Source organism: Terrapene carolina, unplaced genomic scaffold, assembly GCF_002925995.2.
Source record: "Terrapene carolina triunguis isolate 2854851 unplaced genomic scaffold, T_m_triunguis-2.0 Scaffold93, whole genome shotgun sequence".
In the NCBI taxonomy this organism is placed as follows: domain Eukaryota; kingdom Metazoa; phylum Chordata; order Testudines; family Emydidae; genus Terrapene; species Terrapene triunguis.
The window spans coordinates 9,505,606-9,532,558 of record NW_020664444.1 but is presented as its reverse complement, the minus strand read 5'-3'; the positions used below and the strand labels follow the sequence as shown (position 1 = coordinate 9,532,558).

At 42.1% G+C, this 26,953-nt stretch overlaps 1 protein-coding gene across 2 annotated transcripts in view; it reads left to right on the top strand.

Annotated features, from left to right (window-relative positions):
• Positions 1–32: 32 nt before the first annotated feature.
• Positions 33–26,953, top strand: part of FOXK1 (forkhead box K1) — a 65,651-nt gene continuing 38,730 nt past the window's right edge. The window contains exon 1 of one of the 2 annotated variants that reach the window (XM_024205232.3): positions 33–296. In XM_024205232.3, the coding sequence (XP_024061000.2) occupies positions 88–296 (209 nt within the window). In that variant the 5' untranslated portion in view covers positions 33–87. Of the gene's footprint in view, positions 297–20,749; positions 20,901–26,953 lie in introns of those variants that run through there. The other variant, XM_024205233.3, reaches the window with a different exon arrangement.

Here is a 26,953-nt window from a genome sequence, read left to right as displayed (position 1 = left end):
CCCGGGCCGGCGCTGCCGGGCCCCGCCGCCGCCGCCCCGCCGGGCCCGGCCCTGGCCCGCCTGCAGGGCCGCGAGTTCGAGTTCCTCATGCGGCAGGCGGCGGTCACCATAGGCCGCAACTCCTCGCAGGGCTCGGTGGACGTGAACATGGGGCACTCGAGCTTCATCTCCCGGCGCCACCTGCAGCTCAGCTTCCAGGAGCCGCACTTCTACCTGCGCTGCCTCGGCAAGAACGGCGTCTTCGTGGACGGGGCCTTCCAGCGGCGGGGCGGCCCGGCCCTGCAGCTCCCCCCGCAGTGAGCGCGGGCAAGGGGGGGCGGCCCCCGACCCTGAGGGGGCGTGGGCATGGGGGGGCTGGGCACCCCACCCCGTGGAATAAAAGGGGGACCCCCTATCCTGGGGGGGGCGTGAGCAAAGGGGACACCCCGTTCCCACAGGGCAGGGAGGAGGGCAACCTCCTCTGGGGAGGGGGGCAACCTCATTCCCCCCCCCGGGAGGCGTGGGCAAAGGGGACAGCCCCACTCCCTTGGGGTCAGGAAGGGGCATCCCACCCTGGGGAGGCATGGGAAAGGTGGCACCTTCACACCCATGGGAGCGCCCCACTCTCAGGAGAAGGGGCATCCCCACCCCCATGGGAAGGAGGGGATATGAGGTATCCCTGTGGGGGGCAATAAGTAGGGGAAGGAAAGGTAAAGGGGTGCCCTGACCCCCTGGGGAAGAGTGGAGGGTGTTGGTCACTTCCACCCGGATGGAGGGGGATGCGGGGCATTGTCTGCCCCCTGTCTCAAGAGAGAAGAGGTGTCATGTCTCAGGGTGGGGAAAAGGGGAAGGGGGGTTGTTTTTTTCTGAGAGAGAGCGAGCGCTTCTTCTGGGAGATGTTGTCCTCCCTTAGCCCAAGAGGTGTCTTTGCTGGAGGATGCCACCCCTGGCGGGGGGGCCGGATGGGAGGCTGCATGACCCAAAGGGTCTAAGGGAAGTGAGGCAGATAGTTGTCCCTAAGAAAGCTGTGTTTCATTTCCCAGGAGAACTCTGGGGAGGTGAAAGGAAATGGGGAGTGTTTTACCCATTGGGAGGGGACAGGCTAGTTGGGGAATTATTTTCTCAGACTCCAGGGGAACAGCAGCATGTTGCTTTATCGCCTCTGGGAAATGGAGGAGGCAACAGGCAGTGGCAGAGGGAAGCTACAGGGCTTACTCTCCCAGGTGGAACGGACGGGGTTCTCCCTCCTGCGGAGGAGATAATGATTTTTCACCCCACTTTCTGCTCTGAAAACATTGTGTTTTGTGGCTGAGCGCTATTAAACAGCTGCCATGTTCTACCCCAAGGTGACAGCATATTAGTGGTGGGTGAGGTAATCTCTCTGTGTATATCTCTGTAAAGCTGTACTATACACACAATATATGTAATCTCTGAGACTAAAAAGCACTATATAAATGCAAGAGATTATTAATATTTTATTTATTATTCTCCACTTAATTTCACCTTGTTTGTAGGGGCATCTGATTTATTTGGTAGTTTTTGGCCTTCGTACCATTCACCTCCAGCAGCAGGGTCCCTAAGGGTTATCCCTCTTTCATCAGCCTTCTGCTCAGAAGAGAGTTTTTTAATTACTCACTTCCTCTACTGGCTGTTTCTTTTTGTATTTAGTAATTTAGTTATAACTCCCCAGCCGCTTGCTCTCTGAGGCTTTTTGGTTTTGAAACATGTTTCATTTTCTAAGGAGATGTCCTTTGACTGTCTGTTTAATTAATCTTTCTTTGTAAAACAAGCCCCCTAAAGCCTAGGGCATTTCTGTTGCATTGCTCCCTCTTGGTTCTGGATTTATTTGTGTGAGCTTCATCTCCTCCCTGTCATTATGTTTCTTCATGTAGTTAATCATAAGTATTGTGCCCAACAATACTCTCAAGCAGAGAATTCACTGTTTCTTTTCCCTCTACTTGCTCGTGACTTGCGGAGTGGAAAAGGTGATTTCCCCCACTCTCCCTTCATCACTTGTAGGGGAGGAGTTTATTTACTTTTTTCTGTACAATTAGGAGCCCTGCACAGTAAGACACCTTCTCTTCTGGGCCACTGTTTATGATCCATGTAAATGAACTCCATGCCCCTCCTTTCCAAGCTGTAAAGTAGATCGATGGCAAAACACTTTTCTAAGGGAATTTGCCCTCTTGTTCATTCCAGGTAAACAACTTCCATCTTCCCCATGTCCTCTACACAGTCAGGGGTTTATCACTCAGACATAAAACAAAAAATAAACAAAGAACTTGCCTGAAGCTTAGTATGCATGGTCTCAGTGAGACATAAAACTGATCTTCTGTCCACTTCTTCTGTCTGTGCTCTTGACAAAAAGAGAACTTTAGGTCCTGGAACCAGTAAGAACCATGCACACCTACTGCTGTCTAAATAATATAGTCAGCAATAAAAAATGGAGATAATTTTAAATATTTTGTATTGAGAACTTGCTGTGCATTTTATTCTGAAATATTATTTGATATGAATTTCATTATCAGGTCTGGCTGTACTATGCTGTTTAAATGTGGCAGAAGAATCTATACGTTATATTAAGCGTTATGATCTAATGGAAGTTCTGTCAAATGATTTAAATTAGAGTTCACCTATGGTGGTTCAGGGAGTACTTGTGGAGGTTTTCAGAGCGCTGGCTAGTCATATGGTGCTGACTTTATTACCTTATTTCCACCTGATTGAAACACAGTAAAAGACTGATTAAAAATACATTGCATATGTTTAGAAGAGTATTTCATTGCTGCTGCTGTTACAGGGATGTTAGGGGAGGGAGGTTGTCCATAAATGGGAAGGAGGGGTCCAGGAGACAATTGCTGTGTTCAAAAGTCATCCACACTGTGGAAAAAGTTTTAAGAACTCCCTGTTTTAAATTCACCATTTGTCATCATTGCACTTCAGAAGTTTCCTGGAAAAATGAGATTATACCAAATACCTTGCCTTGTTAGAAACTCTTCTGAGCTTACAGTGGGCACGCTTAAAGCATTATGGAAAAACTCTACCGTTTCCGTCAGAATCGTCCATTATGAAGACGGGGAATATCTCTGGAAACGGTATCTTTCAAACTTGTGGAATTTGAAGACACTGCATTGCCATCCTACCTCATGTGCGTATTCTAGGCTGCAGTATTGTATTTCACAGCTGTGTCATTATGGAAGGTTGTATTTTACAGATGTGATGCCACAGCTATGAAATATTATTAAGCAATAATGACCAACAAGGAGAGCATTTCCTAGAGGTTAGTGATCAGCTGGAACCAAGCTGGGTGGAAGAGCTGAGGGCCTCAGGTAAAACTAAAGAAGGTCCTTAACCAGTTGATTAACAGGAGAGCCAATCCAGAGATCGTTATTAGTATTCTAAACTGTGGCAAATGGCTTTTTATAAAGTAGGATGGAACAATGAAATCACTTGATGTAATTAAAAAAATAGTTTAAATCAGGTTGACGCTGTGCAAAACTAATTTGAAAATTTGTGGTGTTGCATCTCTAGGTTAAAATTTATAATGAACTAAAATATAAATGCTGTTGTTTAACATAGCCACTATCTAAAGGGTATTAAAAACGGCTATAGGCAGAAAACAAAATACTGAAAATTAAGGCCCAGATCCTGCAAACAAGCAGGTAAATAATTTGACTTTAGTGGGACTACTCATGTGCTTAAACTCAAGCAGTGTCAAGGGTTAATTCTATTTTTATTCCAACCCTTTTCTTTGTGGCAAAAAAATCTTTGTAGCTTCAAAACTTGTTTCAGTTTTAAGAACGAAAATTTATTTAGACTTCCAGTTCCTTGAGAAGGGTATTGTGACCTTTTTTTATGCACATAGGCTAACATTTTCAAAACCAGATGCCTAAAGTTAGGCTCCTAAGAGTGGGATTTTTAAAGTCACCTAAGTCACGTAGGTTTGCAAGACCCAGGGTACGTCTATACTTACCGCCGGGTCCGGCGGTAAGCAATCGATCTTCTGGGATCGATTTATCGCGTCTTGTCTAGATGCGATAAATCGATCCCGGAAGTGCTCGCCATCGACGCCGGTACTCCTGCTCCGCGAGAGGAGTACGCGGAGTCGACGGGGGAGCCTGCCTGCCGCGTGTGGACCCACGGTAAGTTCGAACTAAGATAGTTCAACTTCAGCTATGTGAATAACGTAGCTGAAGTTGCGTATCTTAGTTTGAAGTGGGGGGTTAGTGTGGAAAAGCCCCCAGTGACAACTGCAAATGCTGATGGAGGAGTGTAGTCTGGTCAAAGCACTTGAGGTTTCTCAACTTGTGGGAATTCAGTATATTGAAAGTTGGTGATGGTTGCAAATATTGTATAGGCTATTTGTTTATCGTTTTTGGTGTTCTTGGGGTAAGGACATTAGTCTTGGACTTGTGTTTTTATCACAGATGAGCATTTTCGGTGAGGGGCTTCTCAGAAAAATATCTGTTCGCTGAAATTCTCTTAACAATTAGGGAGCTAAAGAAACTAGTAATTTAAGACTGTAAAATGGAAAGACAGTAAAGAAATACAGCATATAAATAAAAACCCAATTAAATGATAAGATGAATTTAAGTAAAATTGGCTTTTAATTTTTTAATCATTTTTATCAACCCTGCTATAAATTGAAAATCTAAATATTGGACTACATGTTGCCAAGAATCTGCTGTTCTGTTTATAATATTGGGGTTTTCCTGTTCAATATATTTTGGTCTGGTTTATTAAGTGCCTATCTAAAGCTTTAGGCTTCATTAAGGCCCTGATCTTGCAAAGACTTATGCACGTTGCTTAACATTATGCACTGTGAGTAGTCCTGTTCACTTCAGTGGGACTACTCATAGTGCATAAAGCTAAACACATGCATAAGTCATTGTAGCATTGGGGTTTAAAGCATTAAAGGCTAGTTTAGTAATTCATAAAAGAACAGGATTTTATTCCCAGCATTCTCTGTTTATAAACATTGTTGTATAAAGGGGGGCGGTGGAAACACAAGGCAATTTATAAGTGCTAGCCAGTAGGATTGAAGTATGTGACTAAAGTAAAAATCGGCACGACGTAGGAAAACTGATATGCACAAATTTCAGGGTTTTGATGACCTCATAAACCACTCAATCTCCATTCTTGTGGTTAGAATGATGCCATCATGGTGTATGAGTGTGTATAGTGTTATAGCTCAGAGGGAACTGTGAGCTATATGTACACATACCAAGGAAATGCTTTGACCACATAACCACGACTGCAAAGCTAGAGTTGTTTCTGAAATGTTGTAGGTGTATCTTCAGTTCTGATCACTCTTTTCCTATGAAGTTCTAATTCTTAACTATTGCATAATTAGGGCTTCTGTTTTGGGGGTATATTTTTACCAATTTCTGAAGTTGTTGTAGATGTCCAAAAATTGGAGTCTTTTGAGGCTGTGTCATTGTAAATACTGTTATGAGTAAGGTATATTGTATGCGTCTCATTACAATAGTAAATACTGTAATGAGTGATTTCTTTGTAATTTTCCCTATTACACTTCAATGTAGTACTGTTTCAAAGAGCACTATATTAAAGCACACTAAGGAACCTTTAGTGCACACTAGCAGGGTCTACATGGACCGATTAATGTGGAACATGTTAGTGTGCTTTAGCAATCACATCCTGTAATCTACATTACTCCTCCTTCTAAACAAGCCCTTAGAGACAAGTAACCATTGCTGGTATTTACAGTAGAACCTTAGAATTATGAACACCTCCGGAATAGAGGTTGTTTGTAACTTTGAACAAAACATTATGGTGGTTCTTTCCAAAGTTTACAACTGAACATTGACTTAATATAGCTTTGAAACTTTACCGTGCAGAAGAAAAATGCTGCTTTCCCTTGATTTTTTTTTTTAGTAATTTACGTTTAACACAGTACCCTACTGTATTTGTTTGTGTGTGTCTGCTGCTGCCTAATTACATACTTCCGGTTCCAAATGAGGTGTGTGGTTGACTGGTCATTTCATAACTCTGGTGTTCGTAACACTGATGTTCTACTGTATTTGATAAACACAGATTTTTTTTTTTTTTTTTTGCGCACCAGGAAAGTTTTTTATTTCTGTTTATCGGTTAAAACAGACCATCTGAAGCCCATATATAATGCATACTTTTAGCAAGAAAGATTTTGATCCGTAGTTATGCATGCCCCTCTTTCATCGTTTATAGTTAAATTTCCATTTAAGATTTGTTAGAAAAACTCTATCATCTGAGTGTTATCGGACTACTTGATGCTGTACAGTGTTTTTCACACTTATGTTTGATTCCAAAGTCTGTTTTGGAACAGTTTCTTGGAGAGTCTGTAATAGCAGATAACTTGACTTTTCAATATACAGTTCATTTTGTACCCAGGAAGTTTTTTGGCTAAGCTACTGTACAAATTGTTTTGGGATGTTTCTAACGTTTAAAAAAGTTGATACTTTGTGACTCTGATATGGAGGGGCTGTCCACAGAAGAGTCACACTGGTGTAATTTAAGGACTGAATTTAAACTGATAGATAAACCTGCACAGAAGGCTATGTGTGATGCTCACTTCTGTTTAAATCAGGCTTATTTCAGTTTAGCTGGAGAGAGTTAATTAAATTATTATTCTTAGGTTTGGTCTATACCAGGGGTGGGGGACCTGTGGCCCACTGCTTCATTTCATCTGGCCTGCAGCAAGTTTCCATGCCACGGGCCGGAAACCCCGAGCAGGGCTGGAGCCACAAGTGCCAGCTCGCCGCGTTGCCAGAAGTCCAGTCGGCTCCACGCAGCTCCCAGAAGCGACCGGCTTGTTCCTGTGGCCCCTAGGAGCAGGGGTGATCAGGGAAGCTCAGCATGCTGGCTCCGCAGCTCCCATTGGCCGGGAATCGTGGCCAGTGGGAGTTGCGGGCGCGGTGCCTGCAAGCGCAGGCAGCACGCACCGCACAGAGCCCCTGACCTCTCCGCCTAGGGGCCGGACACGGTGGCCGCTTCTGGGAGCAGTGCGGAGCCCGGGAAGGCAGAGAGCCTGCCTTAGCCCCGCTGCGCCACCAATTAGGAGCCACCTGAGGTAAGCGCTGCCCGGCTAGAGCCCGCATCCCGAACCCCTGCCCCAAGTCGGAACTCCCTCCTGCACCCAAACTCCCTCCCGAAGCCTGCACCTCTGCCCGAGCCCTGAGCCCTAGGGGAAGCCCCGGCTCCATTACCCCCTCCTATTCTCCTCCCCTCCCCCCCATGTGGGGCTGGAGCCACGAGCGCCGGCTCGCTCTGCTGCGGGGGGAAGCCCCGAGCCTCCGCGCCCTCCCACGGGGCTATGTGTGGCCTGCGACTGATGTATATATTTTTTTTCCTGTGGGTCAGGGGGCTCTGATAGAAAAAATGTTCCCCACCCCATGTCTGCACTAGTAACTTATGTCGGTATAACTACATTGCTCAGTAGTGTGGATTTTCCACACCCCTGAGTAATGCAGTTATACCAACCTAACTCCCAGTATAGACAGCGCAGTGTCGATGAGAGGGCTTCTCCAGTCGACATAGCTACTGCCTCTTGGGGAGGTGGAGTATTTAAGCTGACGGGAGAAGCCCTCCCATCGGCGTAGGTAGGATCTTCGCTGAAGCGCTTCAGGGTGCAGGCAAGCGCCGAGTAACTAGCCTCAAATAACTGTTTGGCAAGCTGTTCAGAGAAATGCCAAATTCCCTGTGGTGGTCGGCACAGTAGTTTTATGGGGAACTGTGCTGGCAAAGAACAGGAAACTGCTTAACGTTACTACTTCCACCATGCAACTGCATGATATGACTGATCTATATGTGGCAACTAGTGTCTAGCACAGAGGTTCCCAAACTTATTTGGCCTACCGCCCCCTTTTCAGAAAAAAAATTACTCAGCGCCCCCCTGGAAATCTACCTTCTTTAAGCGAACAAACAGAAAGATGCAGTGACAAATTTGCGTTTTTATGTATCTATATTTCTACCTACGTCCTACAATATAGTAAAGAAAGATGTGTTATTAGAATATCACCCATGACATCAGGTATACAGTGGTTTTTGCGTAAGACGGCAAAAGACAACCAAACTAAAATATTAATGAAACTAATAAACTGGGTTTTGTTCTTTGCTGAGCATTAGATATATGTATTTGATATTAAATTGTCAAATATCAAACTAAATTTATCAAGAAATTATTAATTTAAAAAATAATCAATATGCAATTAAAAATCAGTTGTTTTAATTTAGTTTGTCCTTATTTAAATAAATGTTCCTTATTAACACACGCCTTATTTACCAATTAACACAGATGATTCGATAGATATAAATAAATGTTAATAATTAACAGTTTTTTTACGATTTCATTCCCGTTTTCGTTAATATTGTAATAAACAATATGACAAATATATTGACTATACACTTCAAATAGTACTGTACCGACACAAGCCTGCTACGATTTTATTATTAGTAAGCACTAGAGACACAGAAACGTACAGTAGATATGTAAGAAAATGTATAAAAATACTCACGTGTAAATTGCTGTTTTATTGAAACAACAATAATACAATTTGCTTTGTATGTGATCCGTAATCCGTAAAGATCGAAGGTATCGAATATGAATAAAAAATTTTAAATACTTATTGCACTATTAACTGCTTTTTATACAATTCAGAAACAATCTAAATTAGATTTCATACATGTCGCCTATTTATAGTATCGTATTGTAAACAAGTCATTACACGCAGATATTCCTGCCGATGCATGCTGGACTTCCTGACAATGCACGACACGCTTGCCTGCCAACACTTGCTTGTTAAGAGCTGTTGGCGGACTTGACAGCTGATCGGTTATAATTTGTGAATTTATTTGGAAAATAAAGTAATCACTACAACTTTAACTCTGTTACACAACAGATGAAAAATGTACGAACAGTTTTTCAAAAATTTCTTATATTCTCTTCTTTCTTTATGCTTCCACCACCCCCTTATTTTTATTCAACGCCCCCCAATTGCACCCGAGGCTACTACTGCCCCCCTGGATCGTTCCAGCGCCTCCCAGGGGGCGGTATCGCCCACTTTGGGAACCTCTGGTCTAGCATGAAGGACAGGTTGCCACAGCTTTTGAAGACTGTGGAACTTGAAAAGTGTGCTAAGCAGTGTGTTCAGGGGAGTTTGTACTCTTACATTTTAGGGTAAAGTAAGCAACGTAGACCCTAGCGTGGCTGTTAAGCCATTGTTTGAAATTTGACAGTTACCTCCAGCTGACTTTGATCTGGAGTGGATCTCTTCAAGTGCTTGGCTCCACATCAAACCTTCTGACATGCTAATTTATTTTCTGGGCAGCTTCTACCTCCAATAAACGTCTGAGGGGGCAATGTCTGGTTGTTCTGTGTTCAGAGCCAAGGGGCACTGTAACGAGAAAGGCATAACAGACCCAGCTTTAGGTTTACAGTCGCATAGATGCGGTGCGGGTGAGCCAGTTTTTCCTTTCCAGACCAAGTGGAAATGTGGCAGATGTGGTTGACAACACATGCTTTAGAGCATCACAAGTGAATTTATTTCCCTCTTAATTACTTTGTATACCTAAATAATGCTTTCTGTCTGTCATCCTTTGGGACAGAAGTTCCTAAACTTTTTCTGTAGTACTCCCTATTAAAAGGATATTTGACACGCAACAATACTTTTAACCAACTGTATGCGGCTTCTTTCTTTTTTTGGTGGTACCATGCCCAAGCCCCTAGCTGTGTCCTAAAGATATCATTATGACTGCAGACCCCTGGCTAGGATATTCCCTCGTCTAGCACAGGAGCTAACCATGCTGTGGACTTATAACTCAGGACTTCTTCAGTTTTGGAGTGAACTGTGGTCTGTGGAACCTCTGGTGGTCCGCAAAATAGAATAAACCTACTGAGAGCCAAGTACTTGGGGATTGGAGGAATGGGAAAGCAGATTGGATTAGAAGATCTTTGTCTTGTGAACAGATCTGCAGAATGAAAAAGCTGGAGGAAAAACTGGTTTATCTAATCAGTGTTGGCCACAAAAAGGCAACTTTTACTGGTCCATTGGATTAATGTTTCATCTACTATTTGACAACACAATAACATGTACTATCTTCATGCATGTGTTCATTTCAATTTTTATATTTCTTAAACCAGCTGAAATAGCAAGAAGCAATTTCAAATGTGGCAAACTAACATTGCTTATATAAAAGCAAGTCTGTCTAGTGTTTTTCTCTTTTAGATATGTTTATGTAAATTGCTTGTTTCATAGTGCAGATATGACTTTAATTAATGTACAGTCACTGTTGTCCATGAATGCCGTTGCAAATCATTCTCTTAAATTGCCTTTAGAACAGTTCAGTGGAATGTTTCAGTGCATTCCTTTTGAATGGGAATTAATTTGTATGAAATACTTACTTTTATTTGATAACAGCATTAAAAAACTTTAACAGCCTAATACCCTGTGCTGCTCCACTGCCTTGTGTGCCTTGCCCTTTGTAGCACTACTGTTTCTTTCCTCATGTCTTGGTGCATTTTATCACAGTACAATTTCAAACATGCTGATAGCATTATAGTAGAAGCCTACACTTAATCTTAAGCTATAGCAGTTGCATATTTATGTGACTGAAAAATGTCAAACAACGTCTTGTCTTAGTTATTTAAAAAGAAATTTTAAAAAGCATGTTGTTTTTGGATAATCCTTTTAATTGTTGTAGTGTAATGGATTTTTTTCTTCAGTGGAAAGTGTCCTGTGTGTACCTGCACAGGATTTTTAAACAATGGAGGGTTTGCTTTTCTTCCATTTTTGGGCTCATTTATGATGTATAAAGAGTGTGAAGTTTTAAGTTAAGAAAAATCATGTATGTAGGTCTGTTCTTCTCTGGTTTTGTTAGAAGACTTTCTTGGTTCTCTTAGAGAAGTGCATTGTGAGCACCTACCTTAACTGAGAGAGTTGGGATGTTGAATCTTTACCAAACTTTTCTCCCATGTCCATTGCATTTAGGATTTACATAGGTGTTAACAAAATCAGACAAGAACAATTTGACTAAAATTCCTGTCCCCTCCCAGTTGCTCTCAGCCTGTAGTGATATCTTGATTCCAGTGGCCATAGAGTCTTGCAGAGTAGATAAGACCTGAATTTTTAATGTAAACCAAAAGCAGAGACCTCCCATCCCAATCTGCTTTTTAGTTTGGAAGGAGACAAAACCCTTTCAGGCTGCCTTCACATATAATTAAGAAGCACACCACCTCCCTCCCCAAAAAGAAAACAAAAAACAAATACAAGACAAACAAAAAACAAGCCCAGCTTTTCCTCTCTGCCTGTCACCTTTAACAGAGCTAGGAATTCTTCCCACACAAGCCATTTTAATCTTCTGTCTCCCTCAAGGCTACATGCTGCAGCCACCAAACTTCTGGCTCAGCAGGACTGGAGTCCTTGCAGAGTCAGTTTGTGCACTTGTTACAGGGAGTGCTGTTGAGCAACCTAAGGAACTTTCTTCTCTCCAGGGCATAAGAAATATGAATTCTTCAGTGTGCTGTTTGGGAGGAGGAAGAGACCAGGAATAGAAACTGATCTCAGGTGTCAGCCTGGCAGATAGGCATTTCTGATTTAAAAAAAAGAAAAGAAAAAGAAAACCCAGCCACATAGATTCTTCTGTAGTCTTGTGAATATATGTGTTCCTCATATTCATTCATTTCAAGACCTAGACCAGACCTCTGAGAACAGGCCATCAGTGTGGAAGTGTTGTGCAAACTAACACTTGCATATTGATTACAATTGTCTTGTGACAGAGTTCCATTGCCTCCAAGCCTGCCTTGGATTGGCCTCCAGCCCACTTCAGGTAGGTGGACGTTTTGATGCCACTATCAAGTTTGATAATTGGGCAATCCTTTGCTTCTGTCTTGTCTATCCGGCTGTTCATCCATAGCATTCCTGCTTTTGCCATTTCCCCTTCTTCCTCCCCCGATCCCTATGTAATGAGGCAAGCCATGATCGGTGTGGAAATAATTCAACAAAGATCAACAGGGGAGGTTAGAGCCTGGAACATATTAGGCTTTGTCTACACTGCGCAGCTTTTAGTGACACGCCGTGTCGCTAAAAGTTGGGCAGCGTAAACGCTGTTTGTCAGCACTTTTGCCGAAAAATACTTCCATCCCCAACAAGCAGGGTTTGCGTTCTCGACAGGAGAGCGCTCCTGCTGACAATGCACTGTTTACACTAGTACTTTCTGCGGCAAAACTTTTGTCTTTTGGGGAGGGGGGTTTAGCACCTCTGAACGACAAAAGTTTTGTCGCTCAATTGCCAGTGTAGACATAGCCTTAGTTAGTGTGTTGTAATGGAATATTAGGGGCAGAGCTGATGCCCTTTTCTGCCTGTTCAGGTATAACAGTATTACTTAAGCTATGTCTGCACTGGCAAATGAATGACAAAACTTTTGTCTTTCAGAGTTGTTTGAAAAACCCCTCCCTGAAAGACACAAGTTTTGTCGACAGCAAGCGCCCGCGTGAACAGCGCGTTCTTGGCAGGAGCGCTGTCCTGCTGACAACGCAAATGCCGCTCGTTGGGGTGGAAGTTTTTTGTTGGCAGGAGACCCGACAAACAGCGGCTACACTGTGCGACTTTTAGTGATACGGCTGTAGCGACACAGCCGTGTTGCTAAAAGCTGTGTATGGTAGACATAGCATAAGATGGGAAAAGGATATTCCCATCCAGGGCTTAAGTCATGTCTACGTTTGCCATTTAAAGTGGAAAAAGTCCCTTTTTTGCATAAAAACCATGGGAGCATCTATACTTGCCAATGACTTTTTGCGGTGAAACTCAGAAGTTTCACCACAAAGAAAACCACCTCCACGAGAGGCGTACAGCTCTTACCGGTGATGCTTTTGTGGTGATGTGCAAGTGAAGACATGTTCTTCCTGTTTACAGAGCTTTTAGTCTCTGGAGGATGTCCCACAGTGCCTAGGTGACCACTCTGGCCAGCAGCTCTGCTGCTGTGACACTAGGTAAACAGACATCCACTCCTCCCCCTGTAAAGCCCCGGGAACTTTGAAACTCCCTTTCCTGTTTTCTTGGCAAGTGCTCACTTATCATCTGGCCAGGTGACAATGGCTGCTCCACAGAGCAAATGATCCCCTGCTTGGAGCAATGCTGAGCTACTGGAGGCTGTGCAGGGACCCAGGATGCCCCACGATCACACCCTCTTCCTCCCCCCGCCCCCCTTTTTCCCACAAGACCTGTCGTCAAAATGGAGAGAGCTGCACTGTGAGATAGCTGCCCTCAGTGTGCCGCTCTAAACGCTCTCTGACGCCTGTGGAAGTGAGTGAATACACAAACCAGCATTTTTCTTTCACCGGTTCACTATCGCCGTTGAAACTAACAGTGCAAAAACTCTGCCAGTGTAGACCCCATAGCCTAAAATAGAAATCTATTTCCAACTATCTTTGTACTCCATGAGGTGTAAACGAGGCACTCATAAACTGCCTATTATAAATGGCTACACAAGTAGTTTAGGTCTAGACTTGATCTGTTTTAAAATTATCTGTTTTGTGGCTAAATGAACCAAATACCCTCTTGTTGTGTGATAAGCCAAAATCTCTGTGAAGGGCTCTTTTCTGCAAGAGGATAAATGTTCTTTCTCCAAGCGGTCCCTTGTTCCTTTTGATGTACCTTGTGCTTCTAGAGCACAAAGCAGAAAGTGTTGCAAGCAATGTCTGGTCTACACTTAAAATTCTGACCAACATAGTTATGCCAAACTAAGCGTTGGTGTAAATGCGTCTAGTTCGATAGAAGAATTCTTCTGTCAACCCAGCTACCTGCTCGGGGAGGTGGATTGCCTACATTGAGGGGAAAAGCCTCTTCCATCCCTGTAGGAAGTATCTACACTACAGCAGAATAGCCATCCTGCTGTAGCATCCCTGGTGCAGACATGGACTAAGAATTAATTCATTTTTTAAAAAGCTAGAGAAGAAGCTTAGTCCCTTTTTCCTTAGGGAGCTGAGGTATTAACTGTGAAGTTCTTCTAACGCTTCCAAATTAAATGAGTATTAAAACTCAGAGGAAAGTTTCCTCTATTTCCATGTACTGTAGTGGATTGGAGGGGTGAGGGTAGGAGGAAGAGAATGCATCAATAGTTGAGTAAATTATCTCAGTTTCATGGCTTAAAAGTAGTGCATGCATGCTGCCATTTTGGAAAAGGCAGAGTTGTTCTGCCTTGGTAAACTATTTTCAGTGAAAAAAGCCCTCAGCACAATAATAAAAACAGGATGAGTTTAAATGTGTTAAACCTCTTTCTTGCTTACTGGCTATAACCTGGGGTGGGATAGTTTTGTTTTGTTCTTTGACATCTGAACCCTATCCTGCTATGCAGCTTTTCAGAAGTTGATCCAGTGAGCTCTTCCCTTGCAGAATACCGTGAGCCTGGAATTAGCCTCTTTAATAGGTATGTGAGTTGAGACTAACCAGCTCAGAATTTCTGGGCCCTCTTCCCAAGCCTTGTTTTGAAGTTCATCTTAACTCTGGATGCTGCGGGTATGCATGTGTAATATACACCATGTATTGCCCTAAGCATTTATGTGGCTTGGAGTCTGGGAAATGCCAGCAATCAGAGGGTTTAAATTATATTTTAAAGATAGCCTCAGAACAACGCTTTAAACAGTAATCCTGGCTTCATCTGCTGGGTATTGAATGGATTATGAAATGTCTTCACAGGGAGCAGAATGGACTTGAGTGAGCATTTCATGAAGTCTAAATCCATCTGGATAGGTTTTTATAATGTACATAAATAATACATTAGTTCGCTCCAAGTAGCTTTCCCATTGAACTGAACCAGGCTCAGAGGAAAACCTATAATGGTGGTGCATTGTGTTAGAATCCTCTTAGTGTGTGTGATTGAATGTAAAAGGTTAGTAACATCCTGTGCTTAAGTTTCTCCTGGTAGATGTATGTGGGAAGTAGAAATGTTCTGTGAATTTCAGATTGCTTTGTTTTCCACAGCCTGTGCTAATGTGAGAGGAGTTCCTCAGTTTTGAAAATTTAAGACATTTTGAGATGGATTGAGGGACCTTCAAGATCAGCTGGCTTCTTCAAAGAAAACTAGTGATGAATGGTCCATTAGGAGAAAGTTGATGGCATAGCAAATGTAATTTGTATGACAATTAAACTAATCTAGTGTATTCAACAAAGATGCTAAAACAGTGCCTCTCCCAAGGAAATTGTGTTAAGGTATTTTATGAATTGGTCTCTTCAGATGGGTAATTCTCCTCCTCCTCCTCCAGGGTATAAAAATACCTGAGGAGTGGGATATTTGTAGTAATGGGAAGACATTGTCAAGAGAAGTTCATAAAAGAATTCATTGAAGGCCCCAAGTGTCCATGGCGAGTTTGACCAGATTTCTTCAGTGAAAGGAAGAGGCTAGGTTTCATGGCAGACTGGAAATTCTGTAACAGTTTCAGATAAGTTTTTAAGAATGTTGTATTGTGTTAAATATGGAAATGGTTAATCAGTTCTTTGTGGAGTTTAATGTTTACAATCAATTACATTTTCTGTAAAAAGCAACAGAGTCCTGTGGCACCTTTAAGACGAACAGATGTATTGGAGCATAAGCTTTCGTGGGTGAATGCCCACTTCGTCGGATGCATCTGTTCGTCTTAAAGGTGCCACAGGACTCTCTGTTGCTTTTTACAGATCCAGACTAACACGGCTACCCCTCTGATACTTAAATTTTCTGCTGTCTCTAAATTTTTAATTTTCAGTGTAATGTATAATTTCTTACTAAAAATATAACTGCATTTGTAAAAATTGTCACGAGGAAGTTCCTTGTGGGTGTGTGCAGCTGGGGCTTTTCTGGCCCTGAAGTAGGTGTGTATGGTGGTTTATGATTGAAGGAGAAGCATGTTAGCTGGCTGTGTCTACCAAAATGATCTGTAATAAACTAACTAATAATATTAACACTTTAAATTATGACCATGATCAGCAATTACTTCTGGTTACTTAAATCTAATTTTAAAGCTAGTCATAGTAGTTCTTGAAACGAACCTCATGGCTACTGGGGAAATGTGAGAGAGATGTAAGTGGCGTTCATCCCTTTCCGAGTCCTCTTTAGCAATTACCTGCTGTGGTAGATTTGCAACCTGATTTAACCTTGTGTTGTCAAGCAGGATCTTGTAGAAGAAATTGGGGGTGCATGTCTCCAGGAATATTAAGTGGCTAAATATTCTAGATTGCAGAACCGGTATTTGCTATTTAACTGACCTGCGTCACTTAGCATGTTGTGAAATGGACTTTAAAGGGGAGAGGCAGGTTTCCATCGGCCTATGATGGAGAGTCTAACAGTTTTGTGCGCTTAAGCTGGGCACTTGAGAGAGCGCTCAAACAATGGGCTCAATCCTGTACCCATTGAAGTCAATGGTAATATTCTTTTGACCTCTGAGAGTGAAGGATCAAGCCTTTTGAATGTGATCTTTCCTTATGAGAACTTGTATGTTAAATGAGCATCACTGTGAAATTGTGCAGAAAAGCAAGATCACAGGACTGTTGTGTCTCCAGAAGATTTCATAGTGACTTTGCCATTTGGTTGCTTGTGGAGTACAGATTTAGATAAGAACATGAAGTAGCTGAACACATTTCAAGATGGTTGATGAAAATCAGGAAATAGATAAGAGGAGAAATTACTGAGCTTTGCCTTGTGAACTGTTGAATTGCCTTTTCTCCACCAGAGGGTCTTGATTCAAATGTAACTCAAGTCTTGTTTAGTCATCTTGAAGCTGGCATTAGTTTGTATTGCAGGGTGGCCAAATCTGGACAGTTGTGTCTCTGATGTCTCTTTTGCAGCTCTCTGACAGTGACAGGCTTCCTTCTCGGTAACTTAGCTTATGATGGAGTAGAGATGCAAGGGAAGGAAAAAGATCTGTATAGTATGTTTGTTAAAAAATAAATCCATTTCGCCCTCCTTTGTTTCAAACAGGTAGTGCTTCATTGTATAGTGGTAGTCACTTTGTCAGGCCAGCAAAAGAGGGAGTTGAGAAAGAAGGAAACCTTGTTTGCTGCTGTGGTAACCCTCTTCAGTAATATACCTAATCCATTATTAATCATGTTGGTGCTTATTGTAAGGGGGCATATAAGTAATAGGAATTTTTTCTCTCTTTGATGTTGCCTTTGTTGAACTTCTGTTTTGCCCGTTCTGTACTGTTAGCTTCATTTAAAAGGATGTTACCAGGTAACTTTACATGCACGTTTGATGTTTCTGAAATACAGTAATCCGTTTTAAAACTAAACAGTAAAAATTATCAATCCTTTTTTTTTTTTTTTTTTTTTTTTTTTTTTTTTTTTTTTTTTTTTTTTATTTTTTTTTTTTTTTTTTTTTTTTTTTTTTTTTTTTTTTTTTTTTTTTGGTCAAAGGTGCCAGATTGACAGCCCTACAAAGTGAAGTTCTGTGACACCAGGCCAGGTTCAGTGCTTGGCTATCTGGCTTTGTCAGTGTGCCTCCACTTTGACTGAGTGGGTGTCTTCCCTCAGGCTATGAAGTCTCTGCTGCTACACTCACTACCAGCAAGAGTGCCAATTCTTATGGTGACAGGTTTCAGAGTGGTAGCCGTATTAGTCTGTATCCGCAAAAACAACGAGGAGTCCTTGTGGTACCTTAGAGACTAATACATTTATTTGGGCATAAGCTTTCGTGGGCTAGAACCCACTTCCTCAGATGCATGAAGTGAAAAATACAGGAGCAAGTATAAATACATGAAAGGATGGGGTTGCTTTACCAAGTGTGAGGTCAGTCTAATGAGATAAATCAATTAACAGCAAGATACCAAGGAAGGAAAAATAACTTTTGAAGTGGTAAGAGAGTGGCCCATTACAGACCAGAAGGTGTGAGTAACAGTAGGGAGAAATTAGTATTGGGGAAATTAAGTTCAGGTTTTGTAATGACCCAACCACTCCCAGTCTTTATTCAGGCCTAATCTGGTGGTATCCAGTTTGCAAATTAATTCCAGTTCTGCAGCTTCACATTGGAGTCTGTTTTTGAAGTTTTTGTTGTTGAAGAATTGCCACTTTTAGGTCTGTTATTGAGTGACCAGAGAGATTGAAGTGTTCTCCTACTGTTTTTTTAATGGAATCCTAGAATATCAGGGTTGGAAGGGACCTCAGGAGGTCATCTAGTGTAACCCCCTGCTCAAAGCAGGACCAATCCCCAACTAAAGCCCCAAATCCCTAAATGGCCCCCTCAAGGATTGAACTCACAACCCTGGGTTTAGCAGGCCAATGCTCAAACCACTGGGCTATCCCAATTCCTGATGTCAGATTTGTGTCCATTTATTCTTTTGTGTAGAGAGTGTCCGGTTTGGCCAATGTACATGGCAGAGGGGCATTGCTGGCACATGATGACATATATCACATTGGTAGATGTGCAAGTGAACGAGCCCCAGATGGTGTGGTTGATGTGGTTAGGTCCTATGATGGTGTCCCTTGAATAGATATGTGGACAGAGTTGGCACCGGGGTTTGTAGCAGGGTTTGGTTCCTGGGTTGGTGTTTTTGCTGTGTGGTGTGTAGTTGCTGGTGAGTATTTGCTTCAGTTTGGGGGGCTGTCTGTAGGCAAGGACTGGCCTATCTCCCAAGGTCTGAGAGTGAGGGATCGCCCTTCAGGATAGGTTGTAGATCCTTGATGATGCGCTGGATCGGTTTTAGTTGGGGGCTATAGGTGACGGCTGTGGCGTTCTGTTATTTTCTGTGTTGGGCGTGTCTTGTAGTAGGTGACTTCTCGGTACCCTTCTGGCTCTGTCAGTGTGTTTCTTCACTTCACCAGATGGGTATTGTAGTTTTAAGAACGCTTGATAGAGATTCTGTAGGTGTTTGTCTCTGTCTGAGGGATCGGAGCAAATGCGGTTGTATCCTTGAGCTTGGCTGTAGACAATGGATCGTGTGATGTGGTCTGGATGAAAGCTGGAGGCATGTAGGTAAGTATAGCGGTCAGTAGGTTTCCGGTATAGGGTGGTGGTTATGTGACCATCGCTTATTAGCACTGTAGTGTTTCCTGTGTTGTGGATACCAGTCTAATAGGAGGAGCATGGAGACCACCAACTTATTCCACATAAAACACTAAATAACTGTTTTCACTAAACCTCTTTCAATCAAAATTAACCTGACCTGTATTTTAATGTGTATCCTAGAGGCTCCTTATTCTATTGCCCAGTCCAAACAGGCATCCAGTCCAGCCCACACCTTTACATATTTAAATTCTTGCAAAATGTCCTCTGACTGTCCATTCACCATTTATGCAAGGTGAACTCCCCTTGTAATGGGTAACTAACAACCATTCTTACTAGTGCTGTGCTTGCTCCATTGATTCTAATGCAGAAAGTAAGCAAAAAAGGACAGGTTAATTGTAGCTTGATTAGCAACAGAAAAAGGAATAAACATCACTGTATCCCTACTGGCAGTGGGACCAAATCCGTGAGAATAGTTTATTTCCATACATCTGAGTGGGTGTTCTAAACAATTTAGAATTCTTTTAAAAAATTAGTATATTAAATAGCTTACACAGTTTGTTTTTGTTTCTGGCTCCTGAATGCCATGTCTCTGATTAGAGAGATGAGGTGGGGGAGGTAGTGGTCCAACTTCTGTTGGTGAGAGAGACAAGCTTTTGAGCTTACAAAGACCTTGAAAGCGGCTCTCACCAATAGAAGTTGGTCCAATAAAAGATATTACCTCGCTCACCTTGTCTCTTTAATATACTGGGATAGACATGGCTACAACACCACTGCATGTTTCTGATTGTAATTTTGAACTCTTCTAGTCTGTGTATGACTTTTAAATGAACATCAGGTTCTGACACATTATCCCTAATGGGTTTTCCAATTCTTTACTCTGTTCCTTGCTTAGGACCCAGTTCTGCAGCGGGTCCTGAGCACCTCTCCGTATCAGGCTCTTTGGGTACATCTATACAGTAATTGAACACCCGGGTCAGCTGATGGGCTTGCGGGCTCTAAAATTGCTGTGTAGATGTTTGGGCTCAGGCTGGAGTCTGAGCTCTGGGATCCTGTGATGGGGGAGGGTCCTGAGCCCACACATCTACACGGGCATTTTTAGCTCCACGGCCGGAGCCCCCATGAGCCCAAGTTAGCTGACCTCTTTTATTTCAGTGTCGATGTACACGTTCCAGTGTAGACTCTCTCCCCACTTGCAGTGAGTGATATTCACCCTTGTTTATATTCCTGAGCTTGTTTAAATCCATTTATGATTAAACACTGCTCAAACAGCCAGGTTAAGATTTATTGACATAGAGGACGGTTGGGAGGGACTAGGAGGGTCACCTCTCTACTCTGTTTGTTTCCAGCTGAGCAGAGACTTAATGTTTATTTAAATTGTGCTCATATCTACATGACAACTGTGGAGCCTCAAACAGAATTCTGCTTGAAAAATATGGTGGGAAGGGGCTAATCACTGCTGACTTCCTGGAGCTACTTCACTGAAAGACCTCCTCTCTCCCCTGTATCCCACAGCTGAGTTCAGCAGGGGTGCTGAGCTGGGGCTGCACTTGTATAGAAGGACCAGTTGCTATGGCACTCTCAGCTTTGGAGCTCACGCTGACTGGGTCTGAAACCGTCCTTTATTGACCTTCAGAGAATGCTGCAAGGCCCACTTGCTTTCCTAGCTGTGAGGGGTTGGGAGGACTCCAATAAGAGAGATTACAGGCACAGACCTGTTAGGCTCGTCTATGGTAGGGCCCTGTATTATGTGTGTAATTACATTAGATTTTCTAGTGTTTCACTCCGTACCCACACAATATTCTCCTCTTCATCCTGTTGGACCTTGGTGGTTGAATCCCTTTAAAGGAACAGCAGCACTGAATATTCACCACGGGAAAAGAAGCCTATCCTCTGATAGCAATGAGCCCTGTGTGGTTTGGAATGAATGGAATATTTGGAAACTGACTCCAGTGTTTTGAAATGTAAGACTTAGTGAGACACAATTATAGCACTCCCTTTTTGTTTCCTGCTGCTGATGAATGGGCACTGAGTAACTGGCAAGTTTTATTGGCATGCATATTTTAAAGGGTGGTATAATGGACTTTAGTTGAGTCATTGGCCAAAATACAAGGGCTGTGTCTCGGTGGTTTTAACCACTGGTCTCCTAATAGAGTTCTTGGAGAGCTGTGATTACGCTGTACATTGGTTTTGGAGATTGTCTTCCATGGTTTCATTCCATCTGGAAACATCTGTCAGACCACATGGCTGTGTTACATTCAGCAAATGTTTTACACTTTTCCTTCCTTGTAGGATGCAGTTGTTTGTTTAATCTATAAGTAAGTTTGTCTTAATTGGGTCTAGAACAGGGGTAGTCAATTATTTTTTGTCAAGGTCCAAATTTCTTGGTCAAGGTATAGCCAAGGTCCAGACTTCAGAGAAAATAATAAAATAGTAACAATAATGATAATAAGTAAATAAAAAGATTTCGGGGTCCGTTCAAAAGCATCTGGCAGTCCAGATTTGACCTGCAGTCTGTCTGTTTACTACCCCGGTCTAGAATGTTAAGTGTTTATGAAGGCTCATAAATGACTGAGATTTTGATATGTGGTATATACTCTCTTCAACTGCTTGTAGACAATGATGCAAATTAAGGTAAAATTCTGGCCAACTGGCTCACAGGTGTCAAAACTGATATGGGTGGATTCCCAGAGCTGCAAACACTCTCTCACTCTTGGATCTGGGAACATAGTTGGAAAACAGTGTTTCTCTAGGGGAGCTTTTTCAGTAGGTTTTCAAGTATTGCATTGAGCTGAGTTGCTTGTATCTCATTAATGTACAAAGTAAAACCTTGGTGCCTTGGAAACTAATTGAACTGAGTTATCTAAAAAGTTACTCTGCACACCTGAGTCTGGACCACAGGGAGCCTCCAGTCTGCCAGTTTCAATGCTGGTGTTAAACCAATTGCTAGGTTCAATCTGTGGAAGTTCTCTCTCACCCATCTATGAAATGCACTTGAGATACTTTGGAGAAATTAGATATTTTCATGAACTGTGGCTTTTATTTAGAAAGCATGGCTGGACTAGGTTTTTGCTCTTCTCAGTTTTGAGCAATATAGCATAGTAAATAAGACTGGTAAAGTGAAGATTCAGATGGCAGAATAAAAATGAATCTGACATCCCTAGGCATTTGGGAATGGCAAAACCAAAACAGTACTGAAGAAACCATCAAAAGGTATTGAAAGGCAGAATTAGGCATGACACTTGATTTCATCTAGGTGAATTTAGTAGAGAGAAATAAACAGTCTAGCATCCTCTTATTTGAGACATTAACCAGTATTTTTTCTTGATAGGAACAATGTCACTCTCATATTCTTTATTTTTGTTTGGATTTATCAATTGATGTGTGTGCTGTTGATGGTAATTAAAATTTGTCTTATATACAGCCAACAAGATAATCTGGTCAAGATATCAGTATAGAGAATGGAATAGCTGATTTAAATTGCAACAGCATTATTTCAGTATAAACTTTTCTTGGAAGCTATGCTTTCTCCCTTTCAGTGTTGAAGTGTTCAAAGAGCCCTCACCAGGCTCTCTCAAACTTTTAAAGAATATATATTGCCAAAGTAGCATTTTGCTGTTTTGTGATGTTAGGGTTTTTTTTTAGTATTTCTTTTCTCAGACTTGCTGATTATACCAAGATAATATGTACACAGACTATTTGCTCTGTTCTAATCTGTGTCTTGCTGACTTCTTTTGTGATGTCTAGTGTTTGGGATATCACTCTTCACTAATTCAGTAATGTGTGGTGTCACACATGGATTGGGACATCGCTGAGTAAATATATCAGGAGAAGAAAGAGGCATTTTTGTGTATGTGTACACATGGTGTCAGGATGGAGAATAGAACCCCGAAGTCTAGACCACCTGTCTCCTGCTCTAAACTCTAGACCAGGGGTTCTCAAACTTCATTGCACCACAACCCCCTTCTGACAACAAAAATTACTATACCACCCCAGGAGGGGGGGACCGAAGCCTGAGCCCGCCTGATCCCTGCCACCCCTGGGGAGGTGTGGGAGGGGGCAAAGCTGAAGCCTAAGGGCTTCAGCCCCAGGCAGGGTGCCTGTAATCTCAGCCCCAGTGCCCCAGACTGAAGCCCTCAGGCTTTGGCCCCAGGCTCCAGGAAGTCTAAGCCAGCCCTGGTGACCCCTTTAAAATGGAGTCGCGACCCACTTTGGGGTCCCGACCCACAGTTTGAGAACCACTGCCCTAGACCACATTTCCCACTAAATGGGAGTTTGATCAAAATACCTTTTTAAAAATGTGCCTCTATGTGGAAAGGTATGTTAATACATTTGTGAGCTTGGATGAAATGGCATAATATCAAGTGGAGCCCTGTGCCACAGGGCTGAATAGAAAAGGTTCATTAGAACTAACTTACTTATTGGTGCTTTTAAGAGACATTTTTGTGTATAATTAGTGTTTTGCCTGATAATGCAGGTAAAGTTTGTTTTAAATAGACACAGTTGCACTAGAGCACGTCCTCCGCCTGTGTGAAATCCTGTCTTGCTGTGTTGGAAACACCGCTAATACATAGTAACATGCAGTCCCCAGGCAACCTGTGGTGTGTTCTCTTTGAATTGTACATAGATGAATTACATATGGTAAATAACTTTTAATCTATGTAACTGCAATGAGAAATGTTAGTAAAAAGTTTCATGTGTGAAAATGAGAAATGGCACTTGTTTTAATTTGCCTTTCTGAAACTTGAGAAGTCTTGTATCTATTGAGCCCACTTAATTTGCATCCTTTCCTCGCGAACTATCACTGAATAAACGTTGGGAGCTTGAAGCACATTAAAAAAACACTTGTGTTGCAGCATATAGGGGTTGCACATCCCAGTTGAGACTACATAAAACCTACTTGTGCTTCTTGTAAACACGAACTGCTTGTTGCTATGGCAGGATTACCATGGGTACAGGACAATTGGGAAACACTTGTTGGAACAAAGAGACCATTTTCATTTTTCTCCTTCGTTCCTTTTTTGTGTGTGAATTCAGGTTTGGAATAATTGGCGTTAATTAAAAAAAATTGAGTGATCTTACATTTTCTTTATATTTCTAGAGGCTTTGATATTTCAGGTCCTCAGGTGTCTACGTCGGTGAAATGATTAACCAGGTTAGAAAAGGCCCTTTTTTCCACAATGAATGGCTTGCATTTCATGTTACACATATGCAGAAAGGGGGAGGGGGGGTGTTTGGATGATGGGACATAGTTTTAGTTTGGATCTGAAGTGGAGTAGTGCTCTTTGGTAAATAATTAGTAGATTTTAAGCCCATATGGGACCATTAGATGATCTAGTCTGACCTCCTGTATAACAGGCCATAGAGTTCTACCCGGTTACCCCTCCAGGATGAGGATGGGTGAAAATTCTTAAGCTACTCATGAAATTGCAGCTTGTTCAATCAATAGTATGGAACGTTGGCTGTGAAAGAAGTGCTTGGCAATTTCCAGGAGCGTTCAGCTAGTCCAGACCGAGCTGCTCAATAGGAGGCATTGTAGACAATAGTGCAAGGACACTGGTTATGGGGTAGCTTTATGCAGCTAGTGTAGTCACGGCACATTCAGTATTATGAAGCTTCGTTACTTGTGGCTTGGGAAGGCAAGAGAAATAACATCTATCAGAACCTTTTCTAGTAAGAAGCACTGTAGGAAAAACATGTATAGTTGTAATTTTAAGTCAGCTCTGGGGGAGGTAAATGTGTCTCTCTGCAACTGAAACGTTAAGTGTGGCAGCTCACATCATGTAAACTGGTCTTCATGGGAAGCACACCAGGCAAGTGATTGATAAAATCCTGTTCATTGTAATGCTAGTTAGCAGGACTTGGTGCCACTCTTGCTACATCTAGACTTGTGTTCCATAGAAGTTCAGTCATAATTTCTGTAGCAAAAATCTCTCAATGACGTTTTTATTAGCATAACGATGGTTATATTTAATATAATCTATTTTTTATTTTTATTTATTGGTAGTCTCTGCAGGCTCTGATACTAAATCTTCATTGGTTATATTGGCTAATGGTTCCAAGTGGCGCTTTCTGTACTTCTTCTGAATAACAAAAATGGTTGTTGGTTTCATCAAGCTTTTTGCAGGCAGCTGGAGTTTGTCCCTATATAGTCTGGCATTAAGCACAAAATCCTTTGCCAGCTATGGACACACCAGTGCCTGCTGGCACCAGCAAGGTGGGGTAGTACAGTTTTCAGATATGTTCCTCTGTTGCATGCTGAGATGCAGGCTCTCTAGTTCTCCAACGGCGTGGGCTGAAATATCAGATTGCCATTTGGCAATGGGAAACCTGTTTGCTTCCAATGGGTGGGAGAACTGCCCATGTTGTTGTTAAATTTTCCTGCCTTTACCTCCTGGACTCAACTGTCTTAGTCCATGCTTTGGCTGAGAGCAGTGAAGATTTTCCAGAAAAGCCAGTACTCTGCAGTGCTGACTCTTCCTCTATCATCATGACTCCCTAACTATGGAGATATTCCATTCCTCCATACTCAGCACCAGAGAAACAGCCACAAGATGCTGGTCAGAAAATAAATTTGTTTTTAAGATCAAAATCTTTTTATCAAACAAATATATAACATGAGGGGCAGCAAAATTTCTGTGGTTCTACATTTGTTTGATAAGATTTTTGGTCTGAAAAATAAATTTATTTTGTGGATGTTTCTCTGCTGCTGAGTGTGGAGGGCTGGTAGTAACTCCTTACAGACTGGGAGCATGTGTAATTCCTGGGGTGAATTAAAGGTAAGGGAGATGTCATTAGATTTCTAAAAATCTATAGAATCATAATTTCAATGTTGTCACCCTCTGTGGCATGGCAGGAGTCACTTGCTACTACACCACCATCCTCCTGAAGCCCCACCCCACAATCTCCAGGTCCTCTGGTTGGTGGAATTGTTGATAATACAGTTTTGTTGGAAGTGGGTTGAGTTGGGTATCATTCAAAAGCCCTTTCTCCCATGAATGATACCAACCGTGACAACCTAGAACAATTAAGTAGTTATATATATTTGAGAGAATGTTTAAAAATCAACTTTTTATAATTATACTTAAGACAGGCATATCAAACACGCAGTTGTCAGAAAAATTAAACTGTGGTTCCAGACTGACAGGGGAGGGATAGCTCAGTGGTTTGAGCATTGGCCTGCTAAACCCAGGGTTGTGAGTTCAATCCTTGAGGGGGCCACTTAGGAATCTGGGGCAAAATTAGTACTTGGTCCTGCTAGTGAAGGCAGGGGGCTGGACTCGATGACCTTTCAAGGGCCCTTCCAGTTCTATGAGATAGGTATATCTCCATTATTTATTTATTTATTTATTTATTTATTTATTAGTTAATGCTCAGAACATGATACTTGATTAACTTTTTTAATATTACAGATTAATGTAAATGGAAAGGGTGCTTCAAATTGACTTGTCATCATTGACAAAAGAGTGGTTCACTGGTATTGATTATCAGCTTTGTTTATGTAATGAGGCACTGGTTAAGATGTCAGCATCCAGCCAGGAATTACTGGAATCCCTCTGCAAACAGTATGCACATAATTACATAACATAATTAATTACAATCTCACAATAATTTATTACAAAATTCTTGTTTTTACTTTGGTCTTGATGCTTTTTAGGCCTCAGAAGGGAGACGAAGTACTGACACCGGTTGCTGAATCTTTGGAGAATACCATGGCAGAGGACCTGGTTAAATGCAATGCTTGTTGGCACCTTACATGCTATAAGAAGTGCACCCATAAACTGAATTTGGCAAGGTTGAAGTGCATCGGGCATCAGGAAAAAGTTGAAGATGCTGGGACACGTGCCAGCTGTAGGCGAGACATGCCTTACATTAGGTCCCATGGAATGCATTTTGAGAACACCTTTTACTGTGGTAATCCGGAAGCTCCAAAGTGTCCATTAAGCACAGTTTTAACATGTGAGACACATGAGAAACTGTATGAAGCAGTCACTGTTAGTGAGAACTGTTGCATGGA